The sequence below is a fragment of the Embiotoca jacksoni genome, unplaced genomic scaffold, assembly GCF_022577435.1.
Source record: "Embiotoca jacksoni isolate LCO1_2020_lvr unplaced genomic scaffold, fEmbJac1.0.p SCAF_9, whole genome shotgun sequence".
In the NCBI taxonomy this organism is placed as follows: Eukaryota; Metazoa; Chordata; class Actinopteri; family Embiotocidae; genus Embiotoca; species Embiotoca jacksoni.
This window is the reverse complement of record NW_027185447.1, coordinates 5991725-6016541: the sequence shown is the minus strand read 5'-3', so window position 1 is coordinate 6016541 and position 24817 is coordinate 5991725. Positions and strand designations below refer to the sequence as shown.

Below are 24817 nucleotides of genomic sequence, written 5' to 3'. Positions count from 1 at the left end.
TAATTTAAGCTTCCTCTTTCGTCCAGATGAACATTCAGAAAGAAGACTTGAGCTTCCAGCTGCAAAGCATGTATATCCATTTTGCAGTTTCAATAACTCTTGACAGGGTGCAAGTCCTCCAAAACACTTTGTAGCATACTGTGAAAAAAATGTGGCCCTGCAGTAGTCAGCTCGATATTTTGAAGTCATGTACTGACTTGTTGAGTCTTGATCTCACACGTCTGCCTCTCTGAAACTTTAAAGCCAATTACTCTGAAAGTCATGAGACATTTCTCACTTCCTTTCATAAGCTAGTAAACCGCAGCTTGCTTCTATTCTCAGAATGAGGATGTTACTGTATTTCTTAGGAGACAGGCTTCATCTACTTTCTAACATATTGATTATGGCTCCTTTTTCTTAGAGTATTAATATGTAAGAATATTTCTTTTAACACATCAGTTTCTACTTGAATCATGCATAAACTCCACCAACTGTTAGATTACATAGCAGATGACACACCCAGATACACACCCACCCACCCACGCACACACACACACACACACACACACACACACACACACACACACACACACACACACACACACACACACACACACACACACACACACACACACACACACACACACACACACACACACACCAATCGGCAGTCTTTCTTCAACCATTATCAGATGTCAGTGCAGTTTCACTTCTCAGGAAATTAGATCTACAGCAGATACACGGCACAGAGAAGCAGAGAAGATCCACGTTCACCAGTAGAACAAACTTCAGGAGCTCTCGTTCTACTCAGTTTTTCTAATTCACCCTGCGTATCAGGTATGCAACATAACGTCACTAAACAGGCGTATTGTGAACGGGATGTTTGATTTTAGAATATATGGTTTGTACTAAAAAGTGAATGTCTCAGTGGCTCTTTGACTTTGCAGAGTTCCACGGTTACATTTCTGTTGAAATGCTCTGTTCAGTGCAGTAGTGCTGCTTCTGCACCAGAGAGGATCCTGCAAAATGCTCCCATCAGTGATAGCGCTGCTCGCACTCCTCTCTTGTACCCATGGAGAAAATCCTGCGATACAATTCATCCTGACCAACAAAGGGCTTCAATATGGTAAGACAACATGAGATATAAGTCTTTTAACAAATGACTTTGCAGGGTTTTTTGGTTTATTTGTATTTATAGGAGCCTTTTCATAAAGTACCCAACTGTATGATGATACAAGTTTCATTCACAACCGGAACTTTATTGACGTACCGTTTGTTGCAGGGAAGCACGCAGGTGCAGGATGGATTCAGGAGAAGTTGGAGAAAGTAACTCTTCCTGACATCAGCGGTGAAATTAACATCTACATTGGCAGCATAGACTACACACTAACAGGGTAGGATTACACTTCATGTTATGGATGTTCTTGGTTCCAAATTCGTTCACAAATTCATATCCCAGTTCAAGATTAAATTTGTATAAGCGTGAATACTTTGAACAACAGGGTGAATAATCTTGTTAAAATAATTTAGCAATTGAAGTCAGCAGCAGTATGCGTATATTGGATTTTAATAATATGACCTATTTACACGACTCAGATCTGTGACTTCACGTGTTAAATCTGTTTTCTGTCTCTCCGTGTGTTCAAGGATCACCATAACAAAGTGTGACTTTCCAGAGCCTTCTGTTGAGTTCTTTCAGAACAACACAGGATTCAAAGCCTCCATGTCAGGCCTCGGTGTTGCACTAAATGGCGGGTGGATGACACACTTTGGCATAATGTGAGTGTTCCCTAATCTCTGGCGTGTCTGTAAACACCTCGAACCAGAACATGCCATGTTATCTTTAATCAAATCAGTCAGATTACCCAGAATATAGTAGCTGTGGAGACAGTGATCAGTGGTTTGTTACCGCCAGCAAGAAAGTCACGTGATCAGTATACATAAAGCATCTGAAAACTGTACTGACGCATACTTTGTTGTCATCTGTGATTTTGTTGTCTCCTTGTCCTTTCCCATTGCTTTTTTTAATGCCACGTTTTTGATCTGTTTATAACTAATGATTAAACATCAAAGCAACAGCGAACTGGGGGTATTATTAGGTCTGCAATCTGAACTTCCCTGAATAGTTTAACTATTAGTAAGAAAATAAGAAAAACAGACTATTCTCTAATAAAAGAGGCTCATATTGAGGTATAATCTAAAATAAACACTGTGTATGATTTGTTATAAGTTTAAGAAATGAACAGTGTTCAGTGGTTTAACATGTGACATAGGGTTCCTGTAGCTTTGGAGGCAATTTTTGTATGAATACATTTTCACCATCGTTCACTGTCTTTGTGCTGTTTTGTTTTTTTTTTCCAGACATGACGGGGGACAATTTGATATGGCTATATTTAGTATGGATGTCACCTCTGTAGTGGAGCTGGGCAGAGATCCTGACGGACGCCTGTCTGTCTCCAGTGTCAGCTGCGACGCTCAGGTTGGAGATGTGGACATCCAGTTCTATGGTGGAGCCAGGTACAGTAGAAAAGAGAAAGAGACATGCAGAGGGGTGATTATGATGTCAGAATATAAGCCAAGCATTTTCATTTGTTAATAGTTGGATTTTCCAGCCTTTTGTGCACTATTTCAAGGGACATATCAGAAGTGAAATACAGATCAAAGTGAGTGTTTCTCTACATCTTTGTCATATGTATCAGAAGAGACTTTCTCTTTATGCTCACCTCTGGTGAAACATTGCAAAGATACTCAGCGGTGAATATTACAGGACATTGTCTGGTTTCCTCTTTAGATCTGCCCTGCTGTGCGTGAATTCATTGACAAGTTGGAGTACCATCTACAGGTCATGAACGGTATTACAGCAGGCTTAAACTAAAAGACACCAGTCAGCCATAACATCAAAATCACCTAATATTTAGTCAACACAATTCATTTAAATGGAGGGACAAAATATGAGGAACACCTCTCAGTATAATGCAGTCCAGGTCAACGGCATCACAAATTATAGTCTGCACAATGACCTAATAAACACCACTTTCAATCAGATTGAATAATAACTGAACATTATAATCCTCATAAAGGGATTTATTGCTGGGCTGTTGTATTATACTTAATGCTTCACCTCTCAGTGGTTTAAATGTTGTGGCTGGTTGGTTTATATACCAGTTGAATGAGACATGTTACAACTATTAGGATTTCATTTTTATGAATGGGTAACACAAATTAATTGTTTTCCATTCAGTTTCCTTTGATGTGGATCAAGTTCTTACTCTTGACCTTGCTCTCACCGGCCTACCTGTCATTGATGCTTCAAGTCTGAATCTGGGCCTTAAGGTAAGGATACACACATACAGGCTGGACGTCCGCTGACCTTTGGACAGATATACACATCTGCATACCTATATAACATCCGTAATCTATAACGTCATCTTGTGACAAAACATGTGAAAATGATTAGGAACAAACAAAAAGTAATCAATATCTGTAATTGATCCCGTGCAACTCTTTATTTAAAGGGGGAGTTCCACAGTATCAAAACTCATATGAGCCCTCCCTTTGAGGCCCAGCCCTTCACCATGCCTGAGCAGCCATCCTACATGCTGTCAATGGGCCTGTCTGATTTCACTCTGAACTCCGCCTCCTATGGATACTACTCAGCTGGGCTGCTTCAGGTCCTCATCAATGACAGCATGGTAAGTGCACCGAGAAGGATGAGCAGAAATGGATGAGCAGAAACCAAGACAGTTTTAGTTCGGAACAGCTTTGTAATCAAAACAGTCCATTTATGCACCACATTAGGGTTAAATATTGATCGTTGTCTTCCCTGAACAATGTATGCTTAAGAAATGTTTTATTGTCTCAGATACCTCCAGGTTTTCCCTTACGACTGAATACCAGCTCCATGGGACAGGTGATTCCTCAGGTAAGTTTGTCTGTGTCAAGGTTACATGTGGCAACACTGAGGAGGTTGTATCACCTCACTGTGTCTGTACAGTGCTTTATGTGACGCTCACAGATCTGACAGAAGAATACTTGATTAAGAAAACAGCCCTGAAAAGGAGATCATCCCTCAAATTCCTCCAACGGCTGCCTGACTGCGTTGTGGTTCACATGGCAACAGTATTAAACATCATCAATAAAATCAACCAGCATCACATTATAATTCTAATATATGATCATTTAAAATCTACAGCCATCAAAAATCTACATTAAGACATAAAACATAATCATAATTAAAGCCGCTAAGTCACGTGGTCATGGAAATCCTCCTCATCACACAAAACCTACAGGTTGTTGTTCAAGTATTCTGTACATATGGCGGCAGACAGCAAGTATTTCGTCCATGTCTCAGTTACAGAACAGGAACACAATAAAGAAAATCCTCTTCACCGATATCTTAACCAAATGCAGAATGTGCTGCCCCCAAACCGACGAGTCCACAGGATCCGTGTAGTAGAAAGTGATCTTTTGTGTCTGGTCCTTTGGCTCTATGAGAACAGATGATTCTTTTGGAAATCCATTACATTGTTCTCTGAGTGTCTATGAGGCTACATTGGAACTTAAAAAAAAAAACAAAAAAACAACAACAACACACATAACACCTAATTTCCACACAACAAGTCTCTCCCAAGCCTGGTCAAGGATTTATTTTCAGAACACCAAAGCCTCATCATCACTGATGCCGACGTGCTTCTTTGGATGACTGACTAAGACATTATGGTCCACTGTGTCAACGACTGAGCTGAGATCAAGCAGAATTAAAATGGAGTAAAGGCCAGTGTCGTCTGCAAGCAGAAAGTCATTAGTGACCAGAGCAGTCTCAGTGCTGCACAGGGAACAGAAACCAGTCGAGGAAAACCTGACGTTCCTAATGCCACGTTAACAGACACACAACCACAGCTATCAAAGCTTCTGATCTTTTCATTTCTGCACAAACCCTAGTTTCCACTTCCTGTTTTATTTATCTTATGAACTCAACTTCTTCTATTGGGCTTTTGTTTTGTACATTTTTACATAATGATTAAAAAGAAAGAAATTCTTTACTAAGAAAACATTTATAAGCATTTAGCAATTAAAATCAGATAAACTACAGAGGTAATCAGAAAAATTTTGTTCGACAAGAGAAAGATTGCAAACAAAATAGAGAATCGTTGCTGCTACCAAGAGACAAACTGCGATGTTGACTGCATCGCAGAGGGAGCATGTTTCAAGAGGGGACTGCTGCAAGCGTGATACAATATGCATCATCCACATGTATGTAAAAAAAAAATATATATATATATAAATGACAATTTATATATAATTGTCTTTAAAAAGGAAAAACAATCACGTAAGAAAAATTGCACAAAATATAGGCAACACACACACACGTACCAAAACAGCATCTGGGGACCAGATTTACACAAGAAAACATGGATGATAAAACAGCGACCACATACAGTGTTATTTACTCACAAACCAGGCTATGACCACAATCATACACAACGTAAACACAAACGTGATACAACAGCAGCTGTGCAGTGACTGTTCTGAAAGACAGATGGACAAAATATCTTGAATATAAGAGTATCGATTACTGACATAGTTAAACTTCATAATAGGCTAATGAGGTATTTAAGTCTTCTGTACGAGGCATCCGATCCCTGTTTTACTTTCCTATTTCTCGATTCTGTTTAATTTATTTGTTGTGTTTTTACACCTTGACCCCTTAGAGGCCGACCACAGACCATCTTAAGCGTCTGACAGACAGTAACGTTGGCCGGTCTCTGAGGGGTTAATGTCCTTTCATGCCTTAGTGAAGCACTTTACTTTGAATTTCAGTTGCTGTTGTTATAACAGTCCAACATAAATGAACTTACTAAACCTTCTTAGCTCGTTGCACTCGGCCTCCGTTAGCATTCGCTTCCTCCTCTACGCCAGCCTCCTAAATGTTTGCTTCTTGCTCTCTTACTGGCTAACAGTTTACAGAGGTTACTGGTCTGTCAGCTCCTGCTGTCAAGTGTTGTTTTGTTCTTTTTGATGGCTCCATAAACAAAACCGCTTTTGCGCCACCATTTTGCTGTGCTGCCGCGCAAGTAACCTCCGACCTTTGAGCGGTCAGTCTGACCTTTAACGTAAAATATTTGAAAATATCCACCAGTAACAACTCACTGAAATCAGAATAGGTTTTGGATAGGAACATAACCAACAAAAAATGAACAGAACTTTTTCATTGAATAGTTTTAACTTAATAGTTGTGGACCTGCAGGTCCTCTACTAACCGCTAGGAGGTGCTGCAGCACCCTGCAGGCGTACTTCTCACTGCCTTGGCTGACTGTTGAAGAAAACACATTTTCCTTTCTCTGCCGCTTCACTGCCTTTTTTCTATGAAGTCTGAAAGGATACAGGAAAATGTATTGAGCAATTAATTCTGACAAGTATTGTTTATGACTGATGGAAAACTTATGAGTATATGACTTATGGTAGAGTATATAGCCAACCAGTAATCCTATATTAACTGTAACAAACCCCACTCCACAATTAAAAACAAATCATGTGAACAGTTTAAGATTTGCAAATCTTAATAATGCCACAGTACAGTAGGTATCTTTAGACCGATGATTACCAGGAATTTTTTTTTCCTCCCTGCAGCTTCCCAAGATGTTTCCAGGTCTGCTGATGAATCTGAAGACTTATTGCAAAGAGGCTCCAATATTTTCCTTCCAGCCTGGTGCTGTTAAACTCGACGTCCAGAGTGTTGTGAAGGCCATTGCCATGGAGCCAAATGGTACTCAGATCCCACTGTTCACGCTCAATGTTGTAAGTACCTTTGTTTCCTGGCCTTTCACTATGGGCCAGAATGAACACAGTACATGTACCTTTTTCTAATAGTCACTTGTTGCAGCTCTAATTTAAATCTTTTTTTCCCCAGGACTTAAAATTCAGCGGCAAAATGTGGATTACTGGTGGAACACTGAAGGGCTCCATGACGATGGATAAGTAAGCAATGAAATGGTTTAAAATGCACAGCTGAGCATGAGTTTACCAACTCCAACTTAAAGTAATGCTTTCTTTCAGTGCTACTCTGACCCTGGCAGCGAGTGAAGTGGGAACCTTTAAGGTAAATGACACATAACAGAAGATACATCTCATTTTAGATCGACCACAGTGCACAGCATGTTTCTCTTTGCAGACTGATGCTTTGGAGGCCATGGTAAAGGGAGGGATGAAGATGTTCGTCTTGATTAAACTAAACGGTGAGTGTATGCAGCATCTTTTTGGGTTCAGTTCTCATTTCTGTTTTCTACTTCAGTCACCACCCAGTTCTCTACTAAAATTCCTCTTTCTCTGGAAAGACTAGTTGCAAAGTTGTACGTATGAATCCACTCCCGATCACCTTCACAGTAAACGAAAGCAGCACAGAAGGACACAAAGCTTTTTCCCCAGAGTATGAGTGCATAAATACATACCGATCTGACATACTGGATGGTAGCTGGATGAAATGTGTGCTCTACTTCATCCTTGTCCTACGTACTTTTCTATTTCAGAAATACTGGGAAAAGGTATCATTTTACCCAGAATGAAATATGCACAGCTGGTCAACTCAGTTCTGAAGATGGAGCAGGTCAGTATCATCACAAGAGTACACATTAATTAAATGAGATTTTGTTTAAGAGTACAAAACATCCGCGTGCTAACTTTTGTCTTAATTCCAAACAGGGATTTATTGCCATCTCTTCAGATGCAGAGTTCCTGCTAATGGACAGAAGCTTCAACTAACAGACACCAAACATCAGAGTTGTTTGTCTCAGTTCAGACTCAGACTGTAAACAAACTGAATGTATTTTAATGTGTCCCACATGGCAAAAGCACTGATGATTAAAAAAAAAATCTACCCAAGTCTGGGCTGTAGATAAAATATACAAATAAAATTCAGACTTAATTTACACATCTACACACACGTCCAATTAACAAATATTAAATCTGTACTTTAAATTAATAAATGCTTACAGTGAATGTATCCTGTCTTAAATAAAAAAAAAAAAAAATCTTCATAATAATGAATAAAATACAATATTTTGCAAACATTTCCAGACTCTTATTGATATATAGTAAGCCTTCCCTGAGTAAAGGTTCAAAAACATCATCTTCAGAAGAATTATTTTGAAATACATTTCCACCTATACAGTAAAATAGTCTGAATATATTCGTTTTGATTTTCTTAGAAATGCGTCTGACCTGTTGTTGCTAGAGAAATGAGGCATTGCTCGAGCATGCTGTGTGCGACTGTTTATACCACCGCCAGGGTTTAGTTTAAAAAATATGCGTAAAACTGTGTACTGTAGCAGTGTGCAAAATAATGGAGGGGGCAGGATTTGACTTGTACTGAATTTAAATTACCTGAACTTTGATACACTTTAAAAAAAACACAAAAAAAACCAACTCAATCACCATCATAATTCATGAAACAATGACATCTCTTTATTTTGAAATCTATCGGTGTGCGCTTTTTAGTTTCTGTTACATGTTCACATTCTTGGAATGTAACACCACCAAAGTATAAATACAAGCCTATTTACAGCCACTGGTCTTAAAATGTCCCCCATAGAAAAACATCACACTTTCTTCATGAAACTGGACTCTGTGTGGATTCTGGACCAGCTGATCGGACCAGGACCAACTTTAGACACAACCATCCTCAGCTGGACGACACATTAAACAGAACAGAGGGTTATGAACAAGATCAGTTCAACTGGAAGCAGATGTGAAAGAGGCCGGTGTCCTGTAGATACAGAGATCTTCTGACTGTGGAGCATCCTGGAAGACTCGCGGTGCTGTTAGGGGACAGTTTAACACTGTAAAGTAGCTTTAGTTGTACCACAAACCCTATTACTGTAAAGTTCAGAGTCGAGCCACAAAGAACCTCCTCAAGAAGGTGAAGAGAAGCCTGACAACTTTAAAGCCAAGCTGGTGCCTTAAAAAGGTCCTGGAACATGATGTGGGATTGTAGCACTGTCCTCATTAGTTTTTATATTAAGAGGAAGAAGAGAAAGAAGATCAAACAAGTGTTACAGGGTTATAATATGGGTTTGGATAAATTAATAGGACACTGAACCAAGGTCAACTATGTAGCACCCGAGTCCTCTATGGGGTATAAAAACTGCACTGCTACTTGCAAAACACCACAAGCTAACAGCTTTTAAAAATCAGTTTAACAGCCCTTGTCGGTATTCACCAATAACATAAATAACAATATCTGAAGACAGTAAGATGAAGTGGTCAGAACGCAGAGAGTGGGTTTCTTCATGTTCCCAAATTAAGTTAATATCAAGTGTTTTGGGGTACTAAAATGGTACCGTTATTTCTACATCTCATGCCGACACAGTCAGTGACCCTGAACGTAACCCTGCAGGGCTCCTCCTGCAACACTGGTGAGCATTCACGACACTTTACTTATTTATATATCCATTATTTTTTTAAATTGGCACCCTTCAAGGACTTTCTGCCACTTCACATGCTGAAAATAAGTTAAACATTCAAGTATTCACATTCTTATACTGTAACATTTAACTACACCGAACATCATCACTGTAAGAAAAATGATAACAGAGACTTCAGGAAATAACGTTTTTTTTGTTTTTTAAACCAAAGACCAGAATGACAAGACATATATATCTATATATATATAGATAGATATCTATATATATAGATATCTATCTATATATATATAGATATTATATATATCTATAGATATAGATCTATATCTATAGATATCTATCTATATATAGATATATCTATATCTATATCTATATCTATATAGATTAGTAGTTCAACATGAAAAAGGTACCAACAAAGGCAAATTTATCTAAAACACTGCTCCACTTGATAAAATGCTTCGCTGTCAAATAACAAGTCGGGAAAAAAAAGCCTTATTTGCAGTACAAAACTTGATCAGCATCCTCTGCTCCTGTAGTACGGACAGCTTTAGACCTGCACCTTTTGGATCATACAGTAAGAAAACTGATCGTGATCCTGCACCATGCACATACACTCACAATCTGGCACCAAGATCTGGCCAGAAGACCCGAGTTCTACTTTCTCTGAGCAGCACAACTCATTTCTACATTTGAAAAACAAAAACGATCCAGTAAAGGTCAAAGGTGAGGAGAAGCCCGACAACTTCAAAGTCAAGTCTCGGCCCTAAAAGGTCCTGGAGGGATTTATGAGATTACCAAAAAAGGAATTGCTGACCACAAAGCTCAGCTTAAGTTTCTAGAGAATTTGCCCCGTTTCAAGCTCTTTCAGCGTGACACAAATACTTAAGACACCTTTCAAAGAAATACACGTTGCCCAGGAAGTGACCTTCCATGACAATGGAGAGAGAGAAAAAAAAAATCCTGCTGCTTTAAATGTCACATTATGGACAGCTGATATAGTTTGCAACTTACTTCTATATTTTCTAAGAGTTCGTCTGCATTGGTGGCATTTGGCTTTGAGATATTTTGTTCAGTTCTGCATCCAGAGATGTACGTGATGCCATTTTATCTGTAGTCACCACAGGATTTGGAAACAATGATGAAAGGAGGAAGAGGAGAGGGAAAGATAAGATGAAATGATGTGGAGGCACAGTGTGAATAAAAAAAAAAAAGATCTTTCACATCACAAGACTGAGTCCTATGAGCTTCAAGTGCTGTCCAATTCAACCCTTTTTGTGTTTTTAAACTGTCATCAGCTCAACGCTCCCCGTCACTGCCTACAGCATCAAGTTTAAAAAAAGACTTGTCAGCGCAGACTACTGACGAAGGACAAACTGTGTTCTTGTGACAAACACTCACAAACATACATACGTAGGGCATATTGATGGGGCTGTGGTCATTAGGCTGTGTTGGCAGATGAGGTGAGAGATCCCCTTTAAGGGGAAAAAGTCTGAGAAGTCCATCGGTTCATGATGGTATAATAAGCAGCGGAGAAGGCCTCTATCATTTGTCTGCAACGGCTGCTGCCATGGGAACGCGCATGGAACCTCGAGCGGTGGCTGCCAGCTCCTCGATCTCAGTGTTTAATCGTCTGATGACCCACTCCATCGCCTCCCGGCCCTGACACGGACACAAGCGTTAGCGACAAGGATTTTGTTATGAGAAGAGGCCATATTTTCAAAAGGAGATTTTAAAGGCAGTTTCACCTTGCCGGCGTTGACAGAAATGGTTTTGGCCATGAGACCCTCGAGGTAGCTGCTCAGACTGATACCTTTCACACTGATCAGAGCCTCCTGTGTCAGCACCGTCCTGAAGACACAATCACACAGGTCACAAACGGTCAATAAAGGCCGTTTCATCTGTTCCACTCCATCATCAAGTAAAACTAAAATACCATCAATAATCTTTAGCAATTTAACTTCAACCCAGAATAATCAGGTCCGAGCGGACACATCTAGGACAGAATTACAAAATAATAGTAAAAAAATATACGCAAGAGACATTTGACATTTATAAAAGAAAAATTGGGTCATTTACTTTTGTGGGTCTTGTGGATGAGGCTTGTACGTCAACTTCTCGTCCACAGACACCAGGTTAGTGAAGGAGATCTGGAGGGACAAAATAAAGTTAGAATTAGCCTTTTTTACAACACTTACAGTGTTCACATTTCATTTAAGAGATGCTGCTCCAACTGAAGAGCACGTATCACCTAATATGAGTATCAAGCTTCTTAAAAGTGGTATTTGTCAGTTGTACTCACGTTTGTAGATTTGAGCTCGAAGGTCTTCTGTTTGGGGTCTACGACTGAGTGTTCCTGAACGTATGTGCATGATCTTGTTACCCCAATCATCTGCAGGAAAAGGACACAACTCAGGTTGGATACAAAGGAAAAACACTTGATTAGGAACACCTGTTCAACTGCTCGTTAAAGCAAATATCTAATCAGCCAATCACGTGGCAGAAACTCGTGCATTTAGGCAACGACACATCAGAAGGGATTTTGAACATGACATGGTTGTTTGTGCCAGACGGGCTGGTGAGCGCATTTCAAAAAGGGTTGATCTAAAGGGATTTCCACGCAAACCCATCCCTAGAGTTCAGAGAATGGTCTGAAAAATAAAATACATCCAATGAATGATGTTTGTCTGGGCGAAAATGCCTTTTTGATGGCAGAGAAGAACGGCCTGACTGATAGAAAGGCAACAGCAACTCAAATAACATCTCATTACAGTGAAAGTATGCAGAAGAGCATCTTTGAACGCGCAACACGTCAAACCTTGAAGCAGATGGGCTGCAGCAGCGGAAAACAACAGAGTCCCGCTCGTGTCAGCTAAGAGCAGGAAACTGAGGCTAGAGATGGAACAGGCTCGCCAACATTCAGCAGTCGAAGATGTTGACGGAAAAATGTTGGCTGGTCTGATGAGACTCTGTTTCTGAGTTCTCTGTACTCAAATGGCCTCAACAGTCACCAAATCTCAGTCCAACAGAGCACATTTGAGGTGGAACAGGAGATTCACATCATGAAGGTGCTGCCAGCAAATCTGCAGCAACAGTGTGATGCTATCATGTCAATACGGACCAAAATCTCAGAGGTATGTTTGCAGCCCCTTATTGAATCGATGCCCCGGAGGATTAGGCAGTTCTGAAATCAAACGGTGGTCCAACCCATTGATAGCAAGGTGTACCTAATAAACTGGCCAATGGCTGCAATTCAAAATCCTACAGCTGGAGTTTTTCTCTCATCCTCTAACTTACAGACTTTGCCATGGCTGGGAGCCCCCACTCTGTGCTGAGCAGTCTGGTGCTGTGTAACCGTCCCTCTGTGTCCACACTTCTGTCCAGGACGTCCACACCAAACACACTGGGGTTCATGGGGTTGGGGTACTTCTGCATCGCCGCCTTGGTCACCGTCTCCCATGGGTGGCTGTTAAAAAAACAATATCAACATTTAAAAACAGCACATTCAAAAAGGCCATTTAACATTCTGGCTAAATACTGAAGATGAAAATGACTAAATGTTAGCTGGCTGTGTCACAGTACGGTTTCCTCAACTCACACAAAACCCTTTTTTTAGTATCTGGTTTTCTAATCTCAACAATTAAACAGAATATGTTCCTAAAATACACATGACAAAATGTTGAATGAATGAAACACTGGAAATCAATTTTCCCCACTGAGCAAGATAACTTCGTATGCTGTCGGTAAACCGAGCAAAATATTGCAAAAAAAACCCCAACAACTTCTCTCTATTTGCGTCATGCAGACACCACTTAAAAATAGTAAATCACCATGATTGTGTTTCATCCATTATAAAGACAGCAAAAAAGAAACGGCAGTAACAATAGAACTCGAATATGACTTGAATAAATGAGTCTTCGCGGGTTTTTCAAAACATTAACCGAGACAGCAGATAAATTGGAAGAGCATTACAGTGTCGAGGCAACAACTTCAAAGACATGATCAACTTTTGTTTAAGTCTAATGTTCTTGTCTTAGCAAGATAGGAACCTTAAACTAGTCCGTATCTTGATGGGAAACTAAGCCAACATAAAGAAAATAAGACCGCTGTAATGCGAGTTGTTCTGCTGGACCTGGTTAACAGCCTTGTTGTCCCTTAAGGACCGTTTGTAGATGGTCCAGGGAGGAATTTCTGATGCAGGTGAAAAGGGAATTACAGTCATCTAGCTGGGACAATATAAAAGCATGGATGGTCAACGTGACAACCCAGAATTTGTCAATGATTCACAAATGAAATAGCATGTATGGGTCAGTGATTTTTATATGTTAATTATCGTGCAACGCCTGGTCAAATGTGACACCTACATTTGTAAGATTACACCATATGTTGAAGAAAAGGACCCCCATGAAGAGCATATTTGGAGGCCAGACTGTCTGTGACATTGCAATTTACCAAAAATGATTTTCTAAAACTGACTGAAGCAGAACAACAATGGAGGACTGAACAGCTGCAGACATGCAGGAGGAGGAACGCCTCCTCCGGACTCTCATCACCACCACAGGTTCATCTGAAAACCTCCAGAGGCGGACAAAAGCATGCCGACCCTTGTGAAGCATGTGTGACCGTCCGACGGGCAGGATGATAGGTCGATGATAGGTCGATGAAGGAGAATATCTGCGGCTCGGCGCGTTGACATCGCAGAGCAGATCATCCCATCCCCGTGATTAGAGCAAGACACGTGAAAAGCACGTGCATCTGTTGTCCTGTGTTGTAATAAAGCCTTTCAAAATAAAGCCTTTCAAAATAAAGCCTTTCAAAATGATGCACCGAGGTGAGAGCCAACCACAGCATCCGGTACCCGAAGTTAGCCTGGAGGTTAGCAGCACACAGCTAACCTCAAAAGTTAACGGGTCGAACCAGCAGCTCATTTCTGGTACAAAAAAATAAATAAATACACAAAAACACAACAATGTTGAAAACCTCAAACAGAAGAGGGAAAAATTAGAGGTCACTTATTAAATATGGAGTCTTACATAACGGAAAATGTTTGTGCTAAGTTACCTAACCGGCTGCTAACAGCGGACAGCACAGAGAACCACGTAAACTGGGAGGAAGTCGGTTATTTATATGTTTAAGACATCGTCACACATCGGGAAATACTCACTTGAAAATGTGCTCTGACTCCCAGATCTTCATTTTAGCAGGCTTTTCCGTCAGGGCCCGGGAGCCGGCGACTTAATGGCAGCGTGACCGACGTGAGGAAGGAAGTAGAGGCTGAAGAAGAAAGTCTTCATGGAGTCTCAGCAGCGAGCACCCCCCGCTGGTGGAGGCCGGTACTGCACCATCGATTATTGGTAAAAACAAAATCTTTATTTATACAGTCTATGTTTTTGATACATTTTGGTTAGATGTTTTTTCATAAATATTGGGCAATTGAGTCTACAACATTTAATTGGCAGCAAAAGTTACTGTTTTTAGATCCAAGCCTTTTTATCATCTTTGAAAAGGCCTAAATGTGTAAGAAATAAATATGTATTTTACTGGATCACATTTTTTTTTCTCAGTTTTAGATCTATGCATCTCCACTCTACATTCAAGCTGCCGATATGTATTTACTACAATAGTAAAGTAGTCATACAAAGTAGTTGTAGTTGTGGTTTTGGAGTCTATTCATTTCAATTACATATATTCAAAATAGCTGTAATACTAACCCAGTAAATTAACAAAATAATATCTAAATCTACTTCAAAGTAAATCCAAATTTACCAAAAGCGGGATTTTTAGGGGGTTGGCTTCACACACCCGATAATCCAACCGAATAAATACCTACAGGACATTAATATTATCAGCAGCATCACTCCAAGTCAAACAACCAAATTCCCCCTAAGTATAGGAGAACTATGCAGTATTCATTTCAAAATGTTGTTGTTGTTTGTGAATAAATGCTTGAATGGGGCAGCCCTGTTTCACTGATCACGTTTTCAACCAGTGTTCAAATCTTGTACATCCTCATGTGTCTGCTTTAGTTTAGTTTAGTTTTTTTTTCATTTAATTGTGTTTTTATTTGCTTATTTCCTCTCCCGTTAAAATCGATCTGATTGTTTGAATGTGTGGCACTTTAGTCAGCCTTCGTTGTGTTTGAATGGGCTCAATAAATATCCCGGTCATCCGCAGGATTGTGATTCACAGCAGTTTGTCTGCATTTTTGAGAGGTCGCGCTGTTCCTTCGGGGGCGGGGCAAGTTACCGCCTAGCTGTCAATCATGAACAAGCGTCGTTCTTATTGGGTGGGGAAAATACTGAGCGTCTCTCAAATGTCGTCATCACGTACACGCCCGCACTGTCCTTGAAGCTACAACACAGTCAAGATGGTTGCGTACTGGAGACAGGCAGGCCTGAGGTAACAAAATCTAGATAAATATGTACTTACAGAGAAGGCATTGTGTTAAATGTTGACTGTATCATTTGCGTCAGGATTTGTTATAATAACTGAATCCTCTCCCAAGTGTTTGTGATGTCCTTGTCATTCAATCCTTCCCAGAGCTACATAGCTAGTTGGCTTCCTTTTAGGTTTTCCAGCACATGTATTTAACTTAACGGTTAGACAATAACTGCACAATATGGGAACCTTTCTAATAATGTTATTATTAAAGAAGTGGCTGTGCTTGTCTTTTCCAGTGTAATCATTGTCAGTGCTGCTTGTTCTTTAGCATGCGGCTATAACAAGTGTGTCCTTCCCGCAGCTACATCCGCTTCTCTGCTGTCTGCGCCGGAGCGGTGCGCGCTGCGCTCAAGCCGCAGTTCAAAACCGAAGCAGTAAAGGCCGCAGAAGCCAGCGTCAAAGTCCTCAAGCCCAAAACAGCATGTGAGTTCCTCAAACAGCTTTCATCCTCTGGTCACGAGTAATGCCCCCCTGGCAGCGTGTACGACCAAGGAGAGGAAGACGTGAGGAGGCTTTCACTTCAGCCTCACAGGGCTGGGACAAGAGTTGATCAAACAGAGAGTCAGAGGGACATTATTTATCATGCTGGATGGCCCCCTTTAGACTGCTGTGTTGATATATTGGGTTATAATTACTGTTACACAAAGATAGTTAAGCACCATATTGGAGGAACTACTTGGTATGCGAGTTTGTTTGTTATATAACAATATACAGTTATACATAATGCCTCAGATTCCTGAAGGTGTTCCTAAATTTTTTTTTTTTTTTAAATCTTCAGCAAAGTAACTCCACCTGTCAATAATAATAATAATAAAATACTATCTGGAATGCAAATATAAAGTAATCTTAATTTGAAATGACCAAAACATTTTGACATGGTTCTTAAATTAATTAATTGCCTTTCATCAGGTGCTGGCTGTGTTTTTTTTCCTCCAGTTGTAAAGGTCTGATTTGTTAAATGAATGAATGAATACATGCTGTAGGTGAATGAAAGTTTGTACACTCAAAGGAGACTTTGGTAAATAGTCATCTTCTCCAGGTCTGTTTAGACTAAGTGATTTACTATTTACTGAACTTGGATAAAAATCATAGATGTTAGAGTTGTTGTTTGTCATCGAACAAGACTTTCTGAACCAAAATAGTATCAACTGTCTGTGTCTACGGGAGGTGAGGTCAGCACTAAAACCAGATTTCTAATCTTTACAAATTAGACTAATTCTCCTGGAATAAAATGCAAATGTTTTTTTCATCAGGGGAAACTCCTAAAATTTTATAAAGTCATCCTTTTTTTTTTTTTATGAAAAAGTGTAATTTTTAAAAAGCAGAGTAACACTTACTGTTTGTTAGTTTCTGTATCTGTTGGTGTCGTCACCTGGTGGATGTAACAAAACATGAAAGTAGCTAAATTAATGTTCATGTGGATATGTTCAGTGATGTTTGTATCCTTCTGCTCTGTTTTCTCTTCAGGATGTTGAGACCGTGATGGAGATAATTTTTCCTGGGGTTGTGATGTCCTGTCACCGTCCTGTCCCACACAACATGGAGAAGGAAAGAAATGCTGGATAACATCGTGATGTTGTGTTAAAGACTGGGGACCTGAATAATACTGCATTTGTTTTCCCTTTGATTTGTAATTAAAGATGGATATCGGAAATATATTCTGTTTCCTTGTGTTATTGCCTTGTTGGTGAATATAGTATTTATAGTACTGCAGAATGAGACTCTGACATAGTTTTGTCCAACAACTTTTATTTTGATATAAATAAATTGATGCGGTAGTCTACATAGTCACATGGTATTTACAGAGGTGTGTGTTGTGTGCTGATCCATGATTATATCAATGATTTATTATCCAATAACATTCTAAGAATGAGATGTCTATTTTACAACAGTAAGAACCTGAATGAAAAACCATTAGAAATGCATGCATTGCCCAGTGGGGTGAAAATTCATTAAATAAATATAGCCAATATCAACTCATTTAACCACAGTTTAGATTAAATGGTGTCATGGTCAAATGTCTCGAACTATTGTAACATGTTACTGTTAAAAGGATTTGTCTGTATATGGGCTTTTAAAGAAATTAATTTTCATTTTGCTGTTTTGTTGTTGAAATGTCTTTTAACTGACACATCAGGAAAATGAATCCTTCAGTAATGATGTATCTACCTAAGCCTAATCAGTTCCTAATCCAATCAGGGAAAGCAAGGTCATGTTTTAGCATTAATACTAACTTAACTAAACTAAAACAGACTTATTTTATATCAGCAATGATTTACTGAACAAAGTATGAAATGTTCTCTGCTTGCCTTGTGCATGAAGGTCAAGGTCAAGATTAGTGTCTGTCTAAGAGGGTTTTAAAATCCTAATCAGGGGCCCTTCAGCATGGTTCATGATTACAACTAATTCATTCTCTAATCAGAAGTCCATCCTGCTCCATTTGTGTTTTATTTGCGTGAATACATCCTTTTAGAGTGACAGGAGTTCTCTGTGGACACCTTGACATGTCACTAAGCCCTTAGCTGTCTTTCTTCTCTCTGGTCATCTTGATCATGGTCTCCGGCGATCGGTAGAGGAAGATGAGTTTCTCAAACAGCGTCTCCTCCAGCTCCATCTCTCCCGTCTCCCGGACCACAAAAATGTCAGTGCAGAGCTTCAGGACTCTGTCCACGCACGGTAGCTCCTCGAACATGATGGACCGGGAGATCCCGTTGAAGAATTCCCTGACAAACTTCCCGATGACCAGCACCACTGACATGTAGAGGCCTACAATACTGCGGTGAAGAAAGAGTATACAAGGTCAAATAAGTCTCTAAGGGAGATATGACAATTTCCCTGCAGTGAGACAATCTCCAGTTTTTTGTTTCTTTTTTTACTTAATGTGAACACATAAGAGATCACTACAATGCTCTCAAAAGCATCCGTTTGAAATGTTCAAAGAAAGTCACATTAAAACCTCAAAAGATAAATGTCTTTCCAAATATAAAAACAGTAACTACAATAATCCACTGACGTCTAGAAGAGTATCAACAGCTCTCCAGTTTTACAGTTGAATGTTTAAAATCTAAAGTTCGGCCACTGCAAACCACAGTAGTGAACGACAGCATGCACACCAGTCTGAACACTTTTCACTGTACTTGCGGGTAGTGTTTAAATGACACACTCATGAGAAGAATGATTTCCTCACAAAGTGCAGGTCTTGTCACCTACCCGTGTCCAGCCAGGAAGCCCAGACTGGCGGGGCTGACTTTATCACTGATCACCACGATCTCGATGCTGTGACACTTGTGCTCGAAGGTGAGAACTGGCGAGCACTCCTCCACCACCCACCACTGGCCTGCCTCATCATCTGACGTCCCGTTGACCTGCTGAAGTTTGATTGACATGGGCCTGAAGAAAGCTAGCGCCTGGAGGTCTGGGCGGTCCGACCACTCTGAGGGAAGACATGCTGCGGTTAAATCAGAGTGTTTTACACAGTAATGAGAGGAAAAGGGCTGATCACTTTGATCAGCTGATCATTTCTACATCCCAGAACTCACTGAAGCCTTTAAACAAAGATGGATTCCTTTGGATATTATAAGTAAAATACAGTTAAATAGAAAAATAATCTACAATACGGTCGGTGTACAGTATAATAAACAGTAACTAACCTACGCTCATCCTGGTTGCCATTTTGGACTCTGGTCCTTTGGGACCCCTGAGGAACTTTGGCAGCAGAGAATGAATGATCCTGCAGGACAGAAAAGGTTTGTTCAACACCATTTATTAAAAATTTTTTTAGGTGGGAGACTATGTCTGTGTATCCTCACATTAAGTTTTATATTCCCTTTCAATAAAATGTCTTTCCCTGTGATCTATGGAAAAGGTCTGAGCTGTATTAGGATATAATACAAGACTAGATTCATTTAGTAGAAAACCACTGAATGTGACCAGTGCAGGTCGGTGCAGTTACAACACTTTGACCTTTCTGTGCTGTAATAGTAACACATGTTTCATAGAAGCACTGCAGGTTGAAATAGTTACAGTACAGCTAGACAAATCAATAGCGGCATAAATGCAGCCAAAGATCGAGCCGTAACTGCTTCACCCAGCATAGCCAGACAGATGAGCTGCAGCTGGGCTCACAACAATTTGTGTATACATGAGTTGATCTTAACTGAAGCCCTTTCTAGCACGTTTGTTTATATATATATATTATATATATATATATATATAATATATATATATCGACTGACACTCACACAGGCTTGCTGCTGTTGCCTTTCAGCATTTGGACGATCGCTTCCCTCAAGGCCTTGTCCTCAAACTTCACCGTGTGTTCTCCCACCGTCTCTGCATTCATCGATATGGACGCGTTCCTGAGGAGAGAAGGAGGGAGCATGTCACATGCGCCGAAGTTTGTTCAGTGTAGTGTGCTTCGATGCAAAGAGCTGCCAAATGATTTCAAAATGCAGTTACTGAACAGAGATTCATATAAAGATTATTGACAAAAATAAACTTTGTTTCTGTGGCAACAGTGACGAGGATTGTATAGTAGGAGCAGGATTTCTACATATCTGAAACTCCATGAGATGAGTGTGACAGTATTATACACATATACACACATTCATACACAGTATGTAGACTCCATGTACAACTGTTCATATCCGTTCACACATTAACTATTTATCTGTATTTTAATCTGTATCTTTATTAGTAAAAGTACTTTGAAGAAAATTTGTTTTCCTTTCTTTGGTTCAACAAATTGATCAAAACACAAAGCAGAATAAAAAGAAGAGAAGAACCTGTTCTGGGAATTTGTATGTTAAATACACGCGCATGCGCACACGCGCGCACACACACACACACACACACACACACACACACACACACACACACACACACACACACACACACACACACACACACACACACGCACGCACGCACGCACGCACGCACACAGTTCAGACTGACCTGAGCAGCGTCCAGCGTAAAGTCATGTATATGTAAGAGGAGTTGCTGAGCTCCTGTATCATGGCCGTTCGACTGGCCGGGCTGATGCTCCACAGCAGACTGGCATCACTCTTGATCTTAGCAACAACAATGTCGTCCGCTACATAGTTCATTATGAACTGCATGGCAGACTGGAAGAGAGAAAGAGAGAGTATAGGATGATATATCCTCACTAAATGCACTGCAGTGTTCTAAAGAGACACTTAACATGTTTGATATTAGGGCAGTTATGACTCCACAAGTCATGAGATAACTAACAATATTTCTGTCAGCAAACTTGTGTTCATATATCATGGAGGTGATATGAAATGCACATCTTAATGAGTTAAAGTGGTCCAAATCAGATCTGTGGAAGACATCTGGATAATTTATATTGTTTATACTTGCAAGTATACTGTACATACTTAAATATTATATTCATTTAATTGTAATAATCTTTAACTTAATTTGTTGTAAGAAAGTATAGAAAGTCACATTTTGGCAAAAGGCCAATTGTATCTTTGGACATTAAGTAGGCCAAGCAGTTTTCTGCTGAGTTGTGCTGGTAGCGGTTGGTAGTGAATAAGAGGTGCTCCTCCTTGTGGTCATAGCCAGGATTATGATTAAGACAGTTATTTTTATGATAAATCTGTGGTTCTTTTTAAAGATTGACGAGCAGTTGAATTAAATATTTGTCTCAGATCTAGATGATTTTGTTGTTTTTACAGTAAAATAAAGTGTCTCACTGGATGAGTCGCATAAACTTTGGTGAGTCTGTTGAATCCAGCTTCTGTGTATGGAACCAAGTTCTGCTCTTGGGCACTCATGCTGAACAGAGGCTGTGAAAACACACAAAGAAACACTGGAGAATAAGTACATATAACTCCTCACGATAGAACATCCATTGCAGAAACAGATGCTGACCTGAACGCAGTTAGGAAAAATGTCACTAAACCATGATACTACTGAAATAAAGTGGCTGCTTTATTTTCTGGTTGGGGACAAAAGAAAACGTGTTTGTTGTGTTAAATGATGAACATGACGAACGCAGGACAGGACATCACATCTGCATTTTTTTATCGTTTGTAAGTTTATACTTTGCTGTTTCACTTTAGAAAGAAGCCTGCATTTTTATATTAATATTAGCAACCAGCTAGCTTCAGTGTTTTAGCATGCAGGCACACAAACACTAAAAGTTGAAATATCAAAGTTAACACAAAGTGTGTTGTACTTTTATCCGCCCTGACCTCGTATCCTGCAATGCTGAGCTGGATGGAGACGTCCACTGGCTGATTGGTCACTCCGGCTGCTGACTGGACCAATGACATGAAGAGGAGCGGGAACCAGATGATGCTGATGAGAGCAAAGATGATGAATCCTCCTAGCCCATATTTCACTACCTTCTTCTTCTTCTGTCCTGGAAGGTGGGGGTATTTCTGGAAGAATTACAAATAAATTACTGGATTTCTCACTGCCACTAAGTCAAAATTTGTTTTTTCTTTTGCCAATAAATTCCCTCGAACTATATATATATATATATAACAATCACAAATGCCCATCCAGAGCAATGCCTTCAAAGTGTGAATCACATCTGACCAAAACATATGCAAATATATTTAATATAAAACTTGTTTAAAAACCTTTTTTTTTTTTTTTTTTTTTTTTTTTTATCATTGTAAGTTAATGCACCTTAAATGCTCTCACTCACTTTTTCCGACTCCCTCCAGCACTTGAGGATAAATATGTTGGCATAGATATCTTCAACACAGATCCAGCTGGAGAGAGACAGAGTGGTGTCGGTCCAAACCCAATCCATCACCGCCCTCAGCTCTGTCAGGAAGGGAACCATCCGGAAACTGCAAAACAGGAGCGGAACCATCAGGAGCCGTTTTCATTTTCTATTTTCTATAAGGTACCGTAAAAAAACACAAAACATTTATTCACATTTATGTTGGAGATCATTATTAAATGCAGTAATAGTTTTTGTACCCTTGGAAAAGGAAGAGGTTCAGGTAGTTGTAGTTCTTAGTGAGGAAGTTGCCCAGGATGCGGTTCGGGTAGCCACATTTGATCTGGTACGCCGACAGGCCGAAGTAGATGCACTTTACAAAGTACCACAGCTGAGCAATTGGGTTGTTGTTGAACCTCCTGCAGCCAACCAAGACACATCAGATATCAAACTTTGCTGCTCACTCTCGTGATGTATATCGGTTTTTACACAAACTTTTTTCATATGAAGAGATACTGAAGTCAGAAAAATTCTAATTCTACAAAAAGACATTTCAATACCTGGAATAAAAAATTGGAGGTTGGGGAGGTTTCGTTTTTAATATATTTCAGAACAGGCTCGATTCGTTTACTCTCCTTAAACTTAATGGAAGATGATGGAGAAGGTATGAGGATGAAGCCAAACACACTCCAATGTTTGACAATGAAGGAAAATGTCATAAAACTAATTGATTTTTACCCAACGTGGTCTTTCTTTTACTTTGTTACTTTTAGAAATATTTTTTCATAAAGCTTTTCTTTTACAGCAAGGATCTAAGAGTATTTTTAAATATTTGTGAACTCATGTCATCATATTTTGAACAATGGTAATTAGAAATGTTCTGTTTTGAGTTGTTTAAAAAAAAAAAAAAATCATCATATCATGATAGTTTTAACAAAATGAATGAATGAACACAAATTAATTCAACAGTTGCAAACAAATGAGACGGATATTAAATTTAGCTGATGAACCCTAACCTCTCTGTGACTCCGGGGAGAATGAAGAACATCCAGAAGTGTATGCCGAACACCAGCACCACCTGGAAAACACACTTTCCCAGCAGAGACTTCTTCAGATACAGAGCCCGGTCCACTATCATGGTCCCGAACTGCATGAGCAGCATGACCAGAAAGGCCTCTGGAACCTGGTCTTCCGACAGAGACTCTGTGATGTCGGTGACTGCAGAGTATTTCTACGGAGAGACAAAATATCATCCTCACTGTGTCACATTGTACATAACAGGAATTTAAAGAGTGAATGCATGTTGTATTAAGTTATATTTATATGTATTTAGAGTCTTGGTTTACCCCAAACGCCCAGTATCCATATATGGTCACAATAAAGTTGACTACATCGATGAGAAACATGAGGGCGTAGACGTCACACACAGGACTGTAGTCTGGGTGGATGATGTCATAGAAAAACTGCCTTATAGGTAAGTAGATGTGAAGGGCACTGCAGGAAAAGATGAGACGACAGCGTCAGAATCACACAGAGTAGATGTGCACTTGTAGAGCAGTATGTGCACGCTTATTAACAAACCACACACATAACATTTTATTAGGAACCAAAAGCTAAAATAAAATACAAAACCAGCAGTCCGCAGCTCCTTTTTGCCGCTTTGTATCGGAACCAGAAAAGAAAACAACTCACACTTCTATGATGGCAGCTTTGGCTTGCAGCATCCTCTCGCCGATCTGCTGTCTGATCCTCTGCTTCCTGGTCAGCGGAGCCTTGTGTCGCTGATGCCTCTTTTTCTTGCTGTGCTGCCTCTTAGATTTGAACTCTCCAGTACAAAGAAAAAAAAACGTTCACTGGATACATTTTAGCCACATCAGGTGATAAAGACATCTGGCAACTATCAGCAAAACAAGAACAAAAGCTAAACAGCAAGAAAAGGTTAAAGATCTGTATATTCACCATCAGATTCTGCAGACTCGCCTCTTCTTTGTCTGCAGAAGATGGAGGTGGTGGAGGGCTGGAAGGGGAGGAACTTCAGCCGACGTGGAGCTTTCTCTCTGTTGCCCATTTTATCACCTCCCATCATCTTCTTCTTGTCCACTTTCTTCTTCATCTTCTTGAAGAAATCCGGCATCTCAACCTCCTTGTTGTCCCACAGCCCGTGGCACTGAAAAGTTATGGACACAGACAATATGTTAAAAAACATTCTGCATGGCAACAGTGCTGACATCTCCTATGAGATACATAGTGGCGAATGGGTATATTTGAAAGCGCAGGTACATTA

General features: G+C 39.9%; 4 protein-coding genes across 5 annotated transcripts in view; 2 read left to right on the top strand and 2 right to left on the bottom strand.

Moving 5' to 3' along the window:
• Positions 1-524: 524 nt before the first annotated feature.
• On the top strand, positions 525-8337 carry bpifcl (BPI fold containing family C, like). Of its 2 annotated transcripts, none has more exons than XM_069140733.1 (16): positions 525-816; positions 966-1105; positions 1262-1373; positions 1627-1758; positions 2341-2496; positions 2579-2642; positions 2771-2831; positions 3221-3312; positions 3495-3671; positions 3842-3901; positions 6610-6777; positions 6890-6957; positions 7036-7078; positions 7151-7214; positions 7506-7582; positions 7678-8337. In XM_069140733.1, the coding sequence occupies exons 2-16, from the start codon at positions 1006-1008 to the stop codon at positions 7735-7737; spliced, it is 1434 nt and encodes a 477-aa protein (XP_068996834.1). In that variant the 5' UTR covers positions 525-816; positions 966-1005; the 3' UTR covers positions 7738-8337. The 2 variants fall into 2 exon arrangements, with proteins under 2 accessions (XP_068996834.1, XP_068996833.1); XM_069140732.1 differs by having other exon boundaries at positions 927-1105.
• An 80-nt stretch (positions 8338-8417) lies between these two features.
• On the bottom strand, positions 8418-14646 carry LOC138192982 (PRELI domain containing protein 3B-like). The gene is made up of 6 exons (XM_069140734.1): positions 14557-14646; positions 12690-12858; positions 11695-11784; positions 11472-11542; positions 11141-11243; positions 8418-11054 (listed from the first exon to the last, which is right to left on the bottom strand). Exons 1-6 carry the CDS (start codon positions 14586-14588, stop codon positions 10938-10940), a joined length of 582 nt encoding a protein of 193 aa, XP_068996835.1. The 5' UTR covers positions 14589-14646; the 3' UTR covers positions 8418-10937.
• A 1051-nt stretch (positions 14647-15697) lies between these two features.
• On the top strand, positions 15698-17491 carry atp5f1e (ATP synthase F1 subunit epsilon). The gene is made up of 3 exons (XM_069140933.1): positions 15698-15791; positions 16135-16256; positions 17301-17491. Coding segments are annotated over exons 1-3 (156 nt in total). The 5' UTR covers positions 15698-15759; the 3' UTR covers positions 17303-17491.
• Positions 17492-18262: 771 nt separating this feature from the next.
• LOC138192817 (piezo-type mechanosensitive ion channel component 2) overlaps positions 18263-24817 on the bottom strand; it is a 34461-nt gene continuing 27906 nt past the window's right edge. Inside the window, exons 45-57 of the mRNA XM_069140496.1 lie at positions 24493-24700; positions 24226-24358; positions 23880-24027; positions 23550-23764; positions 22794-22952; positions 22513-22660; positions 22052-22240; positions 21551-21643; positions 20787-20956; positions 20075-20191; positions 19484-19563; positions 19044-19266; positions 18263-18607 (exon numbers count right to left, since the gene is read on the bottom strand). Of these exons, the coding sequence (XP_068996597.1) occupies positions 18352-18607; positions 19044-19266; positions 19484-19563; positions 20075-20191; positions 20787-20956; positions 21551-21643; positions 22052-22240; positions 22513-22660; positions 22794-22952; positions 23550-23764; positions 23880-24027; positions 24226-24358; positions 24493-24700 (2139 nt within the window). The 3' untranslated portion in view covers positions 18263-18351. The remainder of the gene's footprint in view (positions 18608-19043; positions 19267-19483; positions 19564-20074; positions 20192-20786; positions 20957-21550; positions 21644-22051; positions 22241-22512; positions 22661-22793; positions 22953-23549; positions 23765-23879; positions 24028-24225; positions 24359-24492; positions 24701-24817) is intronic.

Excerpts from the sequence above, each read along its gene's own strand:
- bpifcl (XM_069140733.1), top strand. The coding sequence starts at position 1,006 with ATGCTCCCATCAGTGATAGCGCTGCTCGCACTCCTCTCTTGTACCCAT. Across the intron at positions 2,643-2,770 it reads GAAGTGAAATACAGATCAAA|ATCTGCCCTGCTGTGCGTGA; the intron begins GTGAGTGTTTCT and ends TTTCCTCTTTAG. Across the intron at positions 6,778-6,889 it reads CACTGTTCACGCTCAATGTT|GACTTAAAATTCAGCGGCAA; the intron begins GTAAGTACCTTT and ends TTTTTTCCCCAG.
- LOC138192982 (XM_069140734.1), bottom strand. The coding sequence starts at position 14,588 with ATGAAGATCTGGGAGTCAGAGCACATTTTCAA. Across the intron at positions 11,785-12,689 it reads TCCCAGCCATGGCAAAGTCT|ATGATTGGGGTAACAAGATC; the intron begins GTAAGTTAGAGG and ends CTTTTCCTGCAG. Across the intron at positions 11,244-11,471 it reads CATCCACAAGACCCACAAAA|GACGGTGCTGACACAGGAGG; the intron begins GTAAATGACCCA and ends TTGTGTCTTCAG.
- atp5f1e (XM_069140933.1), top strand. The coding sequence starts at position 15,760 with ATGGTTGCGTACTGGAGACAGGCAGGCCTGAG. Across the intron at positions 15,792-16,134 it reads TGGAGACAGGCAGGCCTGAG|CTACATCCGCTTCTCTGCTG; the intron begins GTAACAAAATCT and ends TCCTTCCCGCAG.